We start from the raw sequence: 18,235 nt of genomic DNA, 5'->3' as shown, positions 1-18,235 counted from the left end.
TTCTTCAATCATTGGCATACAGTATAAATAAAGATGGGTTTTAATTTAGTGAAATATACCGTCACGTATCACTTGGCAGATCACTGATTCAAAGGTCTCAGTAACAACATACAGGGAAAAGTACAGTCTCACCATCTTAATTACATTTGAAATTCATTTGAAATATACTTGAACCAGTGATACAACTTCTAATACAACTTCTAATGCAATGGGTGTTGTTACCACTATGTCAGGATTTAAACCCCATTAGTCAAAACACCCACAGTGTGGCCATCACTATTGGCGGCCATCTTATAATGCCCTCCACCATTCATGTGTTGAACTGAGAGCGTTCTGTGTCGAGAGAAAGCTGGTAGTTGAAAACAATATTCCATTGGCAAGGAATTTACATTTCGGGACGCCATTTCACAAAGATCCCTGACGTGACCCGGGGTTTATGTTGACCTTGACACGTTTGGGGGAAACGCATTTGAATCGTACAGCTTTATTGGCAATTAGCTGTGTCTTTTTAAAGCATATTTTCCCTTTTTTTTTTGAAAGAGCACTTTTGTTGCACATTATAGGTTGGGAGGACAGAAACACATTTCCATGATAGTACCGAGTTATCCTTATGTATGCCCTTCAGAAGCCGCTTTTATCCAAAGCGTCTTAGTCATTGCGTGCATACATTTTACGTATGGGTGATCCTGGGAATCAAACCCACTAACCTGGTGTTACTAGTTATTTTCTGTTGGCAGTGAGCTAAGCTGGTAAATGGCAAACCCTACTTCTGTAGAAACAAACTACGCGCACTTGAGATAAAGTACCTCTTTGACATATTAATTCTAAATCAACATGATTCCCCTTAAAAGTAGTGAGAAAAAAAGTCTAAACATAAAATAAATTCATATTCATTCCAAATAAAACAATACTTATCTATTTCATAGGCATGGGGAATATGTTATACCTGTAACGATCCATAAATAACTACATATAAAGCATCTCTTTCAAATAATATATTTTTCTTAGGGTTTAAAATATACCTACAATTTAATAGATTGTCCTTTCATTAAAATATTATGGCTGCTAAGTCATCCCTGAAGAGTGATTGGTTGGGCAGGAGTGAGTGTGATATTGGAATACACCGTTTTCTCATGTTGGTTGTTCACAGTTTCAAAATGCGGTCTGTAAAATGGCCGCTACTCTCCATCTATGATTGACTACTCTTAGTGTCTTTGTGCAGACGGTAAGGCGAACGGGAGGCAGGGGGGGATATGGCTGAGGACTGGAACTTAATTTCACTGATATGTGATTTCTGTATGAAGTCGTTGAGGAGGAAACCCAACATTACTGCATCCCCTTTGGGACAACTCCCTCTTATATTTCACTCTCTGTTTCATTGGGTGCTGCAAAACAGACGGAGAGGAAGGGGCGGGACTCCTCTGAAGTTGGATCTTTGGCGTGCCACTCCATCCCTCCACTCCTCTCCAGCTGGCAGTGTTTTCATCCATCCATTCATTCCACAGAAAGAAAGGCACTTTGTTCTCATTTGTTTGTTTGTATGGTTGTTGGCTGCATCCAAAAAGCACATCGCTCCCTATATAGTGCACTAGAAGCACACTATAGGGAATAGGGTGCCATGTCAGACACAGCCTGTGTCTAGTGTGAGTGACTGCTATAGGGTGCTGATGCATATCATCTCATCAGTCAGATCCTCCTCGTATTTCCCGCACGTGTCCGGCTCCTCATCGCTGTAGTCCTCGAGATTGCGGTCCATGAGGCTCGTGCCAGTCACTGTGTCCGTTGCCCCCGCCCCATTACCCTTACTGCCGTTCAGCAGGTTGCTGGCGGCACTCTCCATCTCGTCGATGGTCATCTCGCAGGCGTCCGCGATCTCGTGCTTGGTCGCCGACACAAACTTGGGGTCCTTGGCGTATTTCCCCAGTCCTTCTGAAATCAACACCTGAAACATAAGAGGGAAAAATGTATCATTCAATCAGTCAAAGTGTGTGTGTGTGTGTGTGTGTGTGTGTGTGTGTGTGTGTGTGTGTGTGTGTGTGTCAGTGCTACTCACAGCCTCCACTAGGCTGTTAGCACTGCCTCTGTTCTGGTGGTACTGCCTGCGATATTCTGGTGGGATCTGGAGCTGTAAGGGGGAGTAAGTACGGCTTAGGGGGGCTTCTTGGACGTCAGTGTACCAGGTGCTCCTTCTCACAGAGCCAGGGGTGCTACTCACACTGCTCAGCCCACGCCAGTCCACCTGGATAAATACAGACACATGAATCCACACGTTTACGTTCACACATGTATAGTATCTCTCAATACACTCAGCCATTGCTTACCACACACCAACACACGCATGCACGCACACCCACACACCTGGATGAGGGGTGTGTAGTAATGGGAGTGGTCCCTGCTGCTGGGGGAGACGGGGGGCGTGGCCCAGGAGCGTAGAGAGCGTGACGGAGAGAGACGTTGGACCCTGCTGGAGTCCAGGCCAGCCACCGCCATCACCTTGGCAACAGATTAATGAAGGGGTTAACGGGCGTCAAACCATACCTTTATTCTACTGCCTAAATGAATACGGGTGCATATTGTACGTGTAGCGAGTCCTGTCTAGCATATTTCGGTGGATATAACAGTAAACATCAGTTTGGTTGTGTGCATTTGGTTCAGTGGTACCTACCTGCTGCTGCAGCAGATGCAGGGGTAGAGATGTTCGAAGGGGAACGGAAGGGGTCAAGGGGGTGTCATCGCCTTGACTGCTTTGTTTCCGCAGACAATGAAAGTTAAATGAGGGTCTGTGGAGGGCTAGAGGTTCAAACACAAGAGAGACCCTTGTTTGTTACAGCTTTGTGCCATAATTACAAGTGTTACATCGTCCTCTTTATCAGCCAATCAGTGACCAAGGGACCTCACCCTGGGGTGTAGAGGGGAGAAACCATCGCTTCGGCGACCGCCCACCATCCTGGTAAATGGGTTGCTGGTGGTCATCACAGAGACTGTCCGTTTGATGGTCTTGACACTCCTTAAGGGACATCCTGAACAACAAAATCGTCAATCAACAGCCACCTTTGTCAACAGCAGGAACAGTAGAGGACATAGTGGTTTCCATGGTGATACCTGTCTTTGTGCAACATGATATCATCCTCCTGGTACTCTTCCCCGCTGAAGTATTCCCCAGAGCCCCTGTCTTCATCACTGTCTGCCCTCCCTGGCTCCTCTCTACGAACGGTAGGGTAACGAACACCCCCTGAATCTGACCTGAGGTCAAAAGGTCAAAGGTTCAACCAGAAGTTGAGGGGCGATTGAGGAAAAAGTGACGTAACTGTACATACAGATCACAGACTAAAGCCCTGCATTTGAACGAAGATACAGATGAATTAGGTTTTTTTGTTGGGGGGGGGGGTCGTTAAGGGGTGATACAGTAGTTTCATACACATACCTAATGTAGGACTCATAGTAGCGCCCCCTGTCCTAGCAAGTGGCGGTGAAGGGAATTTGCATTTGGGATAAGGGAGGAGAAGGGCATGCAATGACACAGACAAGACACAATCCGTAATGTGAGACAAACAGAAATAATAATCCGAGACGTATGGAACAATAAACATGACCACCAAAAAAAGGGCGAAACATCATAGAAATAACACCACAGGTAACATACTATCTATGTATCATCCGTGTGTAGAGTAGATTTGGTGATGAATAAGAAAGGTAGGTGGATGGATACAGAGGAAACCGGGAGTGGTGAGGTCAGGTGGTCATGAATGAATGGGTCTGGAGTGTGTGTGTGTTGCTGATAAATACACACAATTCCAGGATTTTAACATGAAGAGCTCTTAGGCTCTATTCAATCCGTATCGCTGAAGTTCCTCGTTGCAGCGTGATTGAAACTGAAAGGCAATGTTCCCGCGTTTGTGGTAAACGCTGCATATGTCGGCTTAATCTGATATTTCTTTTACATTTCTCTTGCGCAAATCGGTAACGCTTCAGCTAGATAGATTGAATAGAGACTCTCGTGGTGCAAGAATTAACGGTACTGAAAAGATCCATTCATTGATTTTCTTTAGGAATGTAGTGAAGTAAATGTAAAAGTTGTCAAAAATATAAATATTAAAGTAAAGTACAGATACCCCCCCAAAACTACTTAAGTAGTCCTTTAAAGTATTTTTACTTAAGTACTTTACAACACTGGCGCTCCACAGCTCCTAGGCATTACGCAAGCAGGTAACCAGTGTGCTCATCACACAAGAAATCACAACTAAAATAATCGCCTAGTTCATTAGAGGCATCACTACAGACCCCGGTTCAATTCCAGGCTGTATCACAACCGGGCCGTGATTGGGAGTCCCATAGGGCGGCGCACAATTGGCCCAGTGTCGTCTGGGTTAGGGTTTGGTCGTCATTGTAAATAAGAATTTGTTCTTAACTGACTTACCTAGATAAATAAAAAAGAGACCTCTTTTACCAGAGAGACCTAGCCAAGAAAGAAGAATCTTAAGTTACCTTGCGGATTGGACTGTGGTGTGGGTGTCGAAGTCAACAATCTTGCGGTGCGAGCTGGAAGAGGGTGCCCCATTAGCGGACGGGTGCTCACGGCGAAGACAGCGGCGCTGCCCCCCGTTTGTCAGGGAGGGCACAGGGTGCACGTTGGCATTGTTAAGGTTGGCGTTTGAGGATATGGGGGATTTGGGGTAGTAGTAGTTGTACCAGTGGGGTTCGCCTGCCCTCCCCTCAGAGCCGACCTGGGAGGGCTCCACGGAGGCGTGGCAGGAAGGCGGAGGGACCTGGAGGGGCCGCTGAGTGACGTTTGTCTGGTGGGCGGAACCCCGGTGGTCCCCGTTAACGTGATTGGTGTGGTTGGAGAAGATCACACCGTTCCTCTGTAGAGACAACACTGTCAGAACCGACAGTACAAATGACCATAATAAACACAGTGACTAAACTTAACCACTGGCTTTGGATCTGTTCTGGTGGTAGGGCACTTTGTCATTGAGGTCTTAATTCCAATCTTCACTAAATGATGTTCAACAGATAATGAAGGTACTAAAATTAACGTTTTTACGCTAAACATGCTATGAAAGAGGATTGCCTTTAAAAACCACTGGGTTGAACAACTCTGTCATCTGCATGCTCTGGGTTCACAGGCAATATGAGTGTTATTGTATCGAATGGAGGGAGCCGGAAGCGAACCCGAGTCACGTTAGTTTAAGGTTAAGGAATGGATTAGCTAACATGCTAAGTAGCTAAAAAGTAGTAAGTACTGTAGTTGCTAATTAGCTCAAATGCCAAAGTTGTCCATGATGAGATTCGAACACGCAACCTTTGGGTTGCTAGAAGTTTAAAGATAATGTAACTATCCTTGACATTTAGTTAGGAGTCAATTAACCTGATGACAGCTACCAAGGGTGGGTTTCAGCTTACGTAACCTAGTTCCCTCAGCAAACGTCACCTACTGCTAACAAGCACACATTGAGCATGCAGCCCCTAACAGGCAAGCAAGCTCCTCCCAAACCGCGGGCAAACAAAGGACCTGTTTTAATAGGCACTTGATTTAGAGCACCCAGCAACCACGAACAGAGTTCGAGACCATTCCATTGGCTGTAAAAAAGCGAACCCTGCCCACTGAACGTGTCGGGTGAGCTAAATCAAGCGCGCTGCTTGAATAAACCGGGACAGTGATTTACCCTGTACATCTCTTCGCCGTCTTCTGCGTTAATGTCGACAAGGCCTTCGTCTTGCAGGTCACATGATATGACTCGGCGGATTTCAGGCCCAATATCATGCAGTGTGCGGAGACCGGCCTGCAATGACGACAAGAGAGCAGCTGAGCGCCGGCAGGAACACAAACACAGAGATACACACATGTGAACTGTACACACAAAGACCCTCAGACCAGACATACTGAGGTGCTTTGTAAAGCTATAGATAATGCGGGGTGTGTGCACAGCACTGTTCTCTTTATCTCTCATAATAAAAGGGATAGTCTGCAGCTACAAGCACGGCCAGAGGTGAAATAGCAAAGTGCAGACCAGAGAAGCAGCATTGTGTGTGTTCAGGTGCAGTGGCCTGCTGCTTTGCCGATGTCCTGTTGTGATTGGGCAAAGCACTACTCAGTGTGATTTATCGCTAACTAGCAGTTACATATTGTTTACCCTTATCAATGTGTCATTATCTTACTAAAATAGCACCCATATTTGGGTTTGTGAGTTCTACAGGTACAGTGGAAATCGGAAGTTTACATACACTTAGGTTGGACTCGTTTTTCTACCACTCCACAAATTTCTTGTTAACAAACTATAGTTTTGGCAAGTTGGTTAGGACATCTACTTTGTGCATGACAAGTAATTTTTCCAACAATTGTTTACAGACAGATTATTTCACTGTATCACGATTCCAGTGGGTCAGAAGTTTACATACACTAAATTGACTGCCTTTAAACAGGTGGTGTCATGGCTTTAGAAGCTTCTGATAGGCGAATTGACATCATTTGAGTCAATTGGAGGTGAACCTGTGGATGTATTTCAAGGCTTACCTTCAAACACAGTTCCTCTTTGCATGACATCATGGGAAAATCAAAAGAAATCAGCCAAGACCCCAGAAAAAAATTGTAGACCTTCACAAGTCTGGTTCATCCTTGGGAGCAATTACCAACCGCCTGAAGGTACCACCTTCATCTGTACAAACAATAGTATGCAAGTATGAACATCCTGGGACCACACAGCCGTCATACCGCTCAGGAAGGAGACGCGTTCTGTCTCCCAGAACAACAGAAAAGTACCTTGTGAAGATGCTGGAGGAAACAGGTACAAAAGTATCTATATCCACAGTAAAACGAGTCCTATATCGACATAACCTGAAAGGCCGCACAGAAAGGAAGAAGCCACTGCTCCAAAACCGCCATAAAAAAGCCAGACTACGGTTTGCAACGGCACATGGGGACAAAGATCGTACTTTTTGGAGAAATGTCCTCTGGTCTGATGAAACAAAAATAGAACTGTTTGACCATCGTTATCTTTGGAGAAAAAAAGGGGGAGGCTTGTAAGCCGAAGAACACCATCCCAACAGTGAAGCACATGGGGTGGCAGCATCATGTTGTGGGGGTGCTTTGCTGCAGGAGGGACTGGTGCACTTCACAATAATTATGTGGATATATTGAAGCAACATCTCAAGACATCAGTTAAAGTTAAAGCTTGGTCGGCAATGGGTCTTCCAAATGGACAATGACCCCACGCATACTTCCAAAGTTGAGGCTTAAGGACAACAAAGTCAAGGTATTGGAGTGGCCATCACAAAGCCCTGACCTCAATCATATAGAAAATTTGTGGGCAGAACTGAAAAAGTGTGTGCGAGCAAGTAACTGAGTCAGCAAAACGGACTCAGTTACACCAGCTCTGTCAGGAGGAATGGGCCAAAATTCACCCAACTTATTGTGGGAAGCTTGTGGAAGGCTACCCAAAACATTTGACCCAAGTTAAACAATTTAAAGGCAATGCTACCAAATATTAATTGAGTGTATGTAAACTTCTGACCCACTGGGAATGTGATGAAAGAAAGAAAAGCTCAAATAAATTATTCTCTACTATTATTCTGACATTTCACCTAACTGAACTAAGACTGGGAATTTTTACTCGGATTAAATGTCAGGAATTGTGAAAAACTGAGTTTAAATGTATTTGGCTAAGGTGTATGTAAACTTCCGACTTCAACTGTATAATGAATTGCACACACACAACAAAATATTGATTACATACAGATTGGCCATAATAGTGGACTTTTTGTTAGTGTTTACAACCCTAGAGGAGGTCAAATGGTACAGTCCAGTACAGAAGTTGAGACTCACCTGGAGGGCGATGGTGGAGTTCAGGCTGGTGAATGAGTTTCTTCCCACCAGGCCTTGCTCTTTGCGTTTCTTGAATTTCCTGAAGTAGTCCTGTATCAGGAAGGTAGCATAGAACTTCCCCACGGTTACCTCGTCATCTGAGTGAACAGACCACACAAACGCCTCCACTGTCAGCACTGCACCACGCCACCACTCAACGTATTATCCATCATTCTTAGGCACTGTAGCTGACTTTCTAGGGACCCCGGAGCTTTTGTGCAAAGCCGTCTGTGGCATATAACCTATTCAAATATGAAATCAAAAAAGCTGAAAACAAAATGGGACTTTAACCAAGCACTACACTGCAGTTTGGTGTGTGACAGCCTCAGCAGCTTCTCAGCTCTCTTCCTGGGCCTGTATCTGTACCTGGATCTGTGGTGACCGAGAACATAGCCGAGCACATTCCTGACCTTCTGACAAGACAGCCAACAGAAACCTCCAGCAAAACATCAGCACACCAGTCCTCTCAAAACAACATCGGCAGCTTAACCCACTAGAGACTATCTGTGGCATTTATATGAACAGAAAATATGGCAAAATACGAACAGATGTGAAACGTGGAATTTTAAAGAACAAAGAGACACGAGCCTCAACTCAATACAGTCATGAGATGAAGCGGTGTCACGTTTGTTTTCTATCAAACCAACCACAATCACATCTCACCAAAGTCTACCACACATCTAGCTACACATCTAGCTACAGTACTGCTGTTATTACCTAAGGCTTAGCTAGCTACAGTACAGGGACACCGCCACAGTTAAGAAGCATCTAACAAGAAGACTACAGCAGAGAGACTGGTATATCTAAGCTGTGAAAAGCGACGCGCAGGCCAGGGAAGCAGTAGAGAACAGAGGAAGCAGCGGCCTGTGTCACTCAGCTAGCTAGTAAGCAGACTGGGGACACAAGGCACAGGAGTGTGCGGCAACAGTAGTTTCATGCCACCGGCCAAAAACAGAACTGCTGCAGGAAATTCTGGACAGCAGAGAGAGAGAGAGAGAGAGAGAGAGAGGCTAGGGAAGAGGAGGGAAAGGTGTGGAGAAGAGAAGCTTGGCCAGAAAGAGAGAGAGAGAGAGATCAAGATGAGTTATTAGTTATAGCAGAGCATGCAGTGCTAGAACGAGCCAAGCATCAGAGCCAAAGCATCAGAGAGCCAAAGCACAAAGCATAGTGCAGCAAATGACAACTAGGGAAATCAAATGAATACAACGAATAGGGGTGGGTTGCAGAAAACTAGAGAACAGTGAAAACATCACAGGTTGGTCAACACCAGCACAGCATGACACTATAGACTGTTTAGGATAGTACGGCTCAGGACAGCCAAGTGGGAGACAACAAAAGAACACTCAGCAAAACAGTTGAGCATGGCATTGCACAGAAACGCATGGGTGCTGTGAGCCTGCGTCCTAACCAAAATCATATTCCCTCCCTTCCTATAAGGAACACTACTAAGTGCACAAGAAAGTGAATAGGGTGCCATATCAGATTGAACCTGGCCTGACTATCAACCGGGAGCCCCAGAGTCAGGCTGCAGTGAGCATTTTCAGGGTCGATGTCAATAATGGCCGATCCCTGGCTGTGACCCCACTCTCTGAGGGTGTCGCTGGGGGAGTGTGGTGTGCAAAAAAAAAATTCAATTTCACACCACACACCTGTACAGGTTACAGATTTATAGAAGCACCCCCTATTTGACCTTTGATATGAGCACACTCGGTGTGGATGGCAAGATAAGAGTCAGATAAGGTGAGTTTCTCTGAACTGAAGTGACTGTCTGCTCCTCTATCTGGTCCTGCTCTTATCTGTGGTCAAACGACTAGGCTTTAACAGCTATTGACACATGAAAACAAGAAGAGAGGACTCGACTGCCTGTCAATAATTAGTCTACGCAAACTGTTTCACTAGAGGGTCGGCATTACAGTGGATCACTAATGTCAATGAATGAGTTGATCCTTAATGTGGGACTGCTAATAACCTATGCTGTTAGCAATCCATGCACCTCTATGCATCAAGTCCCATGAACATATTGTGTGTAGTACCACTGCTGAGGGAAAGCTTTGTCGCAGGTCAGCCTGGAGTATAGGATTGCCACCCTGACCTCACACACACAGTGCATAAGCAATAACCCTGCTTATGCATGTGCGTCTGCACAGCACATTTGTATGTTTGAAGTGTACAGGTTGCGCAGGGCAGTCTGCCACACCTCTGTAGCCAGGCTAGCCATGAGGTTAACGCTACATCTACCGTCCAGTTACTGGAGACAGACGTCACAGAGGCTGGAGCCATTCTACTGACCGCCAGCAGGGGGCACCACTTGGTCCAGCAGCTTCATGCTGGTCCTCTTCCAGATCTTCTTGATGACCGCTCGCAACTCCTCATTGGCCTGCTCCAGGTTGCCTAGGAAATCAAACACTCTGTAAATGTGTTGGACCAATCAAACCAGCCATTTAGCGGGCCACTGTATATGAGTATTTTGAGTACAGTACATTCTGAGAAACTAGATGACGACTGCGTGTCCTCATTCAGACATCGTCCCTGTGTCAGCTCCCAGCAGCACCCTCTTGTGGCTACAGGCAGTACTAAACCCCCTACTATAAAAGGTTGTGTAATTGTTTTACCTTTATTTAACTAGGCAAGTCAGTGAAGAACAAATTCTTATTTTCAATGATTGCCTAAGAACAGTGGGTTAACTGCCTTGTTCAGGGGCAGAACAACAGACCTTATCCGCTCTGGGATTCGACCCAGCAACCTTTCGGTTACCTTTCGGGCCACGGTAGTGTAATATACCAAGCTCGCCTATGCTCAAAGGTGAATGCCCACAGCAGCTGGTGCTGCGATGACCGCACTGCTCACCTTCGGTCTTGATCTTCAGAGCGGTCCTCACCAAGGCAAACAGGGTGGCGTTAAACATGACCGTGCCATCACTGTTCAGGGGCATGTTCATGGCAACCAATCTCTGAAAGGAGTCACGGTTATGCAAACGTGTGAGTTAACCAGGGCAAGATTGAGCCCACAAAAATGAACACCTTGTGTGAAACGTTTGTGTAACGTGTGCAGTGTTTGTGCTGTGTGTTGAATACAATGTGTGTGTTTGTGTGGGTGCATAAGCACACCTTGCAGGCCACTCTGTGTGGACACAGCTTGCCGAAGCCTAGAGGAGGCTGGATGCGTCTCAGCAAGGTCACCACATCCAGATGCTTTATCCTGCCCCTGAAAGAGACAGCAACACCAACACTGAAGGCAACACACTCCTGACAGCAACACCAAATACAGAAACAACACAGGGAGAATGTAGATGTGTAGATGAATGACTGCAGGTGTGTGTGTGTGTGTGTGTGTGTGTGTGTGTGTGTGTGTGTGTGTGTGTGTGTGTGCACGTGCGTGCGCACAGGTAACTTAGTAAAAATACTTTAAATACTACTTAATTCATTTTTTCTGTACTTGACTATTTATATATTAGACAACTTTTACTTCACTACATTCATAAAGAAAACATGTACTTTTTACTCCCATATATTTTCCCTGATACCCCAAAACACTTGTTACATTTCGAATGCTCAGGCAGGACAGCTATACAGTCCAATTCACACACTTATCAATTTAGCATATTGTCATCCCTACTGCCTCTGATCTGGCGGACTCACTAAACACAAATTCTGCGTTTGTAAATGATGTCTGAGTGTTTGAATGTCCCCTTAACTGTCAATACATTTACAACAAAAAATATTGGTCTGGTTTTAATATATCTACTTGGAACCATAAGTGTTCTACCTGGAACCAACAAGGGTTCTTCAAAGCGTTCTCCTATGGAGACAGCTGAAGAACCCTTTTAGGTTCTAGATAGCACTTTTTTTATTTACTCCTTAAGTACATTTAAAACCAGATACTTTTACACCCAAGTAATATTTTACTGGGTGACTTTCAGTTTTTACTTGAGTCATTTTCTATGAAGGTATTTTTATTTTTACTCAAGTATGAAAATTGAGTACTTTTCTCACCACCGTGTGTGTGTGTGTCCTGTATGTCCAGATGTTAATGCAGACTCACTTAGCCTCAGGGTCGTACTCAGACCAGATCCTTTTAAACTCATCCAGGTGGTGAGGACCCAGAATGGACCAATCCCGCGTCAGATAGTCAAAGTTATCCATGATGACAGCCACGAACAGGTTGATGATCTGAAACAGAGGTAGTGAAACACTCAGTGGGCGTGTTTAACGATTCTTCTGGGGACCAGAAGTCCCCACGAGGATAGTAAATGAACAGAAATATGACCAACTGGAGACATTTTGTTAGTCCCCACGAGGTCAAATGCTATTTCTAGGGGGTTTAGGATTAAGGTTAAAATTAGTGTTATGGTTAGAATTACATTTAGGGTTAGGAGCTAGGTTTAGGTTTAGGGTCAAGGTTAGGTTTTTGGGTTAGGGTAAGAGTACGGGTTAGGGTTAAGGTTAGTGAAAATAGGATTTTGAATGGGACTGAATTGTGTGTCCCCACAAGGTTAGCTGTACAAGACTTTGTGTGTGTGTGTGTGTCTACATGCTGTGTGTATGTGTGTGTACCAGGAAGGCACAGAGCATGTAGAAGCTGATGAAGTAGATGATGGCAAGTCCGCTGCCACAGGTTCTCTCCTCTCCGGGGTTGTAGTCTGACTCGGAGTCACACAGCTTCCCTGGCAGACATGCCAGCATTATCTCCTGCCACACCTCGCCTGTAGCACACCTGAGAACATTCAAGTCATGTTATAACCCCAACACTATCACAACTATTCACCGTCCATAACCGCACACGCGTGCGTTTGATCGGACGCCAAACTTGTCCCTAGCACACCACAATATGATGACGCATAATACACAAACTAGTCACACACGCACACACACACACCTGAAGAGCATCAAGACAGCTTGAGGAAAGGTCTGGAAGTTGTTGTTGTGGTTTATCTGTGTGCCGTCTACCATGGCGATCTTTCCAAACACCTGAAACAAACAAACACAGTGTGTTAGGAAGAAACAAGTCCCGGAGATAAGCTAATCGTAATGCCAACTCAAAAGAGAAATGTTTGCCAGTTACCTGCATGCCGATAACAGCGTAGATGAAGAATAGCATGGCTATCAGGAGGGCAACATAGGGAAGAGCCTGGGAATGAATGCAAAGAGAGAGAAAGACCGTTTCAGGAGTGTGTTCAGACTCAGGAAGAGAAGGGTGCACCTTCACCTGTAAGGTTACAGTCGGACCCATATGACTCCGCTGTCAACCCCGAGTGGATTATTCTCTCACCTGGAAGGACTTGATGAAGGTCCACAGGAGCGTTCGGATGCCCTCCCCTCTGCTGAGCAGCTTGACCAATCGCATGACTCGGAACAAGCGGAAGAATGTGATGGAGATGCGAGCGCTGTCCTCTGTGTTCTGAGACAGAGAGAGAGAGAGACAGGAGGTAGAACCTCCATAGGACTGATGGTGCTGCTTTAACACACAGTTAGGAGCAGGCCAGAGATCAACACGCAGTTTGTGACTGTGTGTGTGTGTGTGTGTGCACATCAGTGCATGTGCGTACGCATTCAGGTAGAGGAACATGCAACAGTCCTCGACTTGTGTGAAAGCAATGCATACACAGCCACATACATACACATACATACAAGTGTCCCAACTCCTAGGAGTCATACAGGGACGTGTCTCCAGACTCGGCGGGAATGCCCAGACACACGCTTCGTTGGATGACTGCTTGAGACACAAGCAAAACCACAGCATCTACGCGATCCCAGGTTAAACGTGAACAAAGGGACACAACAAAAGACGACCATCAACACAAACAAGATCCCAAATCAGAACTGATCTTGTCCATGGTACCGGGCCACAAAACAGATCTTGTCCATGGTACCGGGCCACAAAACAGATCTTGTCCATGGTACCGGGCCACAAAACAGGCAAGACAAAAATCCTCATGAACGAATATCATTCAGAACATATTTCATTCCAAACGAACGTGACGACATGACTGACAACAGAAACAGCTCTGTGCTGAGACGATGACGACGACGATGAGGAAGAGAGGGGTAGTGGGAGGGGCTTCTTACCCCTGTCTCCACAATCACCTTCACCACTGGCAGGGCCTTGAGACCAAAAAGTCTGGGTTAACCACTAACAACTTGACTACCTTCATCACTCACATCACTGATGTCATCCATGAGTCATTGTCATTGGCATAATGACTTAACTGCTTCACAATGTCATTACATTTCTTCATCGTCGATTGAATAAACCCAGCAACAATATGATCGTAACTTCTTTAATACAGCTCGGGAATCAGAAAACATCCATAACAGACATGTTACAGTAAGCATCAGTATCGACGGGACACCATCATCTTTGCCTCTCACGCAAAGCAGAATCACAAGAGCTTAAGCACAGTATGACCACGGTGGCACATTCGGTACATAAAACGGGCCATTCAATTCTACACAGGTGAAGAAAGAAAACTGTGACCTGAACCAGAGAACGAGTGGGTCCCACAAATACAAACTCGGTTGAATATTTAAATCATTTAAAGTAAATATCCAATGTGATTGTCACTCACTGGTCAAGCACATTTATGAGAGTATGTTATAAGATGACTAACATAACTAATAGAATAATATAGGGTCATTTAGCTTACTTACCATGTAGGTAAGACACTGTGTTTTTTTTGTGTACGTGTGTAAGGCAGTGTGTGTGTTGAGATTTGTGTTCCAAACAGAACAAAAGACAAAGCCACACAAACTTCATGATGACACACAGTCACAGAACAGCACCAAGCATGGATCACTAATCTAGATAACATATTGGAGGGAGGCATTGCAATAACCCTCATAGCTGCGGTATTCAAACTTCTTCAGCGGAATTTGAATTTCTGGCGAACCCACCACACCCCAAATCTAAATGACACAACCTTCAAATCGGTACTTTTAGATTTTTACATTTTAAAAAAACTTCAATTCATTACATTTTCATCCCTCGTATCAAAATGTAAAGAAACCAATCAATACATTTACTCAATTTAATTACATTTCTCAACTGTTATATACTGTCCCATACAATAATCTGTACTCTTAATATTTAGTAATTTTTTTCAAATATAAGTTTATTTGTATCTTTTTTGTGTTTCAAAACTGTCCTATCATTATAAAATCATACAAATCTGTTGTCAGCACATTTATAGACATCCCATATCACATTTTGTTCTAGGGTTGCATTCATGGTTATCACTGCTACTAAACAGCTAGATAGAGCAACACCTTTATCAAGAGCATAGTCAATGAACATTTCTGGGACGTGAAACAATTTTGAGATCTGGAATGCAACCCTGACGTTGTTGCAAGGCATTCCCTCCAATAGTGCTGCGGGACAAGTGGCGTGAAGATGGCTACTTACATTGATCTCAGTGATTGCAATGTCAACGACGCTACCGACAACAATTAAGGCATCAAACGTGTTCCATGCATCAGCGAAATAGTGCTGTAAGCGCCAGTCCACGGACACAAAGAGAAGAGGACAGAGAGAGAGAGAGAGAGACACAGAAGCAGAAAGAGAGAACGAGAAGGATAGAGATATGTGAAAATACAAATGAGTTAAGTCATGAAAGAATACGGGCAACAAGTAGAAAAAGCGTCTGAGTGGCACTTGTCTGTGAGAATACAAAGCAGAGGCACCTTAACCTAGGAGGACGGGCTCATAGTAAAGGCTGGAATGGAATTAATAGAATGGTATCGAAACACATCAAACACATGCGTTTGATACCATTCCGTAAACTCCATTCCAGCCATTGTTATGAGCCCGCCCTCCCCTCAGCAGGCTTCTGTCGCGCATGCCTCTAAGTAGCCCAACTGATACATATGAAACAGTGAATGAAGTTCTTCTGACTGTGATCTGTTATGAACCCTCTACAACCCTCTATAAGATGTTACACGTTTCTCACTGACACAGTGCCGACACAGTGCTGAGTAACTGGTTACCATAGACCTAGACCCAACACCAGTCCTGACCAGGGATCATCTCCTAAAATTCAGCGGCGGGGGCGGTTTTTTTCTTGAGCGGACGGCGGGCCGTGACGCTAGTTGGGGACACCTGATCAAGACCTATGGGTGACCAGCCCTGAAAGACTGGCTTTAGGAGTGAGTCTAGAAAAAGGTGAGGGAAGGTGAGGGAGGCAAGGAAGGAAGGAAGGAAGAGAGGAGGGCAGGTCTATTACAATACTCACATCTACCTGACTGAGAATGATGTCGACTACGCTGCCGATCACCACCAGGGCATCGAAGACGTTCCAGGCGTCTCCAAAATACCCCTACAGGCCAGGGTACAGAGCGCACCGCAGGGGGAGGTAGGGAGAGGGGTAGGAGGGTCAGTGGAGGGTAAGAAGTAGAGAGGGAAAGGGTGAGCGGGGGAGGGGGGATGTTAAGGTCAATACTACAGGGGGAAATGCTTGACAGAAAGACAGGGGGATGAGAGGAGTGAGAGGGGTGAGTTAACTGGTCTATGATGCAAGCTGAGAGGCACCCTGGGTCTGACTGACTCACCCTGGGCCTGAAGGCAATCAGTTTGAGGATCATCTCTACGGTGAAGACGCCAGTGAAGACCATGTTGAGGACGTCCATGGCGTAGTTGAACAGGTGGGACTGGCCATAGTGCTGAGGAAATGGAGAGAGAGGGGGGGGGGGGGGGGTCGGAAGATGAGAGAGAAAGGGGCATTGAAGAGCAGAAAGAAGGATGATGAGATGGGACTGAGGTACAGACATATATATATACACACACTGCTCAAAAAAATAAAGGGAACACTAAAATAACACATCCTAGATCTGAATGAATGAAATATTCTTATTAAATACTTTTTTCTTTACATAGTTGAATGTGCTGACAACAAAATCAAACAAAAATTATCAATGGAAATCAAATTTATCAACCCATGGAGGTCTGGATTTGGAGTGACACTCAAATCCACAGTACAGGCTGATCCAACTTTGATATAATGTCCTTAAAACAAGTCAAAATGAGGCTCAGTAGTGTGTGTGGCCTCCACGTGCCTGTATGACCTCCCTACAACTCCTGGGCATGCTCCTGATGAGGTGGCGGATGGTCTCCTGAGGGATCTCCTCCCAGACCTGGACTAAAGCATCCGCCAACTCCTGGACAGTCTGTGGTGCAACGTGGCGTTGGTGGATGGAGTGAGACATGATGTCCCAGATGTGCTCAATTAGAGTCAGGTCTGGGGAATGGGCGGGCCAGTCCATAGCATCAATGCCTTCCTCTTGCAGGAACTGCTGACACACTCCAGTCACATGAGGTCTAGCATTGTCTTGCATTAGGAGGAACCCAGGGCCAACCGCACCAACATATGGTCTCACAAGGGGTCTGAGGATCTCATCTCGGTACCTAATGGCAGTCAGGCTACCTCTGGCGAGCACATAGAGGGCTGTGCGTCACCCCAAAGAAATGCCACCGCACACCATGACTGACCCACCGCCAAACCGGTCATGCTGGAGGATGTTGCAGGCAGCAGAACGTTCTCCATGGCATCTCCAGACTCTGTCACGTCTGTCACGTGCTCAGTGTGAACCTGCTTTCATCTGTGAAGAGCACAGGGCGCCAGTGGCGAATTTGCCAATCTTGGTGTTCTCTGGCAAATGCCAAATGTCCTGCACGGTATTGGGCTGTAAGCACAACCCCCACCTGTGGAAGTCAGGCCCTCATACCACCCTCATGGAGTCTGTTTCTGACCTTTTGAGCAGACACATGCACATTTGTGGCCTGCTGGAGGTCATTTTGCAGGGCTATGGCAGTGCTCCTCCTGCTCCTCCTTGCACAAAGGCGGAGGTAGCGGTCCTGCTGCTGGGTTGTTGCACTCCTACGACCTCCTCCACGTCTCCTGATGTACTGGCCTGTCTCCTGGTAGTGCCTCCATGCTCTGGACACTACGCTGACAAACACAGCAAACCTTCTTGTCACAGCTCGCATTGATGTGCCATCCTGGATGAGCTGCACTACCTGAGCCACTTGTGTGGGTTGTAGACTCCGTCTCATGTTACCACTAGAGTGAAAGCACCGCCAGCATTCAAAAGTGACCAAAACAACAGCCAGGAAGCATAGGAACTGAGAAGTGGTCTGTGGTTGCCACCTGCAGAACCACTCCTTTATTGGTGGTGTCTTACTAATTGCCTATAATTTCCACCTGTTGTCTATTCCATTTGCACAACAGCATGTGAAATTTATTGTCAATCAGTGTTGCTTCCTAAGTGGACAGTTTGATTTCACAGAAGTGTTGTGTTGTTTAAGTGTTCCCTTAATTTTTTTGAGCAGTATATATATATATATATATATCTATATATGAGTTAACGAGTCTGACAAAGTGTCACA

At 45.5% G+C, this 18,235-nt stretch overlaps 1 protein-coding gene across 6 annotated transcripts in view; it reads right to left on the bottom strand.

Moving 5' to 3' along the window:
- Positions 1-24: 24 nt before the first annotated feature.
- The window catches only part of LOC109907825 (voltage-dependent L-type calcium channel subunit alpha-1D), a 103,285-nt gene continuing 85,074 nt past the window's right edge, over positions 25-18,235 (bottom strand). For 3 of the 6 annotated variants that reach the window (XM_031793994.1, XM_031793995.1, XM_031793996.1), the window contains 20 exons: positions 16,402-16,512; positions 16,086-16,169; positions 15,260-15,343; positions 13,130-13,258; positions 12,923-12,988; positions 12,737-12,828; positions 12,415-12,574; positions 11,903-12,030; positions 10,969-11,065; positions 10,709-10,811; positions 10,151-10,252; positions 7,823-7,959; positions 5,667-5,783; positions 4,486-4,862; positions 3,103-3,243; positions 2,899-3,020; positions 2,666-2,790; positions 2,359-2,493; positions 2,054-2,239; positions 25-1,942 (listed from right to left, as the gene is read on the bottom strand). In XM_031793994.1, the coding sequence (XP_031649854.1) occupies positions 1,655-1,942; positions 2,054-2,239; positions 2,359-2,493; positions 2,666-2,790; positions 2,899-3,020; positions 3,103-3,243; positions 4,486-4,862; positions 5,667-5,783; positions 7,823-7,959; positions 10,151-10,252; positions 10,709-10,811; positions 10,969-11,065; positions 11,903-12,030; positions 12,415-12,574; positions 12,737-12,828; positions 12,923-12,988; positions 13,130-13,258; positions 15,260-15,343; positions 16,086-16,169; positions 16,402-16,512 (2,784 nt within the window). In that variant the 3' untranslated portion in view covers positions 25-1,654. The remainder of the gene's footprint in view (positions 1,943-2,053; positions 2,240-2,358; positions 2,494-2,665; positions 2,791-2,898; positions 3,021-3,102; positions 3,244-4,485; positions 4,863-5,666; positions 5,784-7,822; positions 7,960-10,150; positions 10,253-10,708; positions 10,812-10,968; positions 11,066-11,902; positions 12,031-12,414; positions 12,575-12,736; positions 12,829-12,922; positions 12,989-13,129; positions 13,259-15,259; positions 15,344-16,085; positions 16,170-16,401; positions 16,513-18,235) is intronic. The other 3 variants (XM_031793998.1, XM_031793997.1, XM_031793999.1) reach the window with 3 other exon arrangements.

Source organism: Oncorhynchus kisutch, linkage group LG17 (genome assembly GCF_002021735.2).
Source record: "Oncorhynchus kisutch isolate 150728-3 linkage group LG17, Okis_V2, whole genome shotgun sequence".
NCBI classification, from domain to species: domain Eukaryota; kingdom Metazoa; phylum Chordata; class Actinopteri; order Salmoniformes; family Salmonidae; genus Oncorhynchus; species Oncorhynchus kisutch.
Note: the sequence above shows the minus strand (reverse complement) of the source record. Positions and strands in the feature narration are given on the sequence as shown.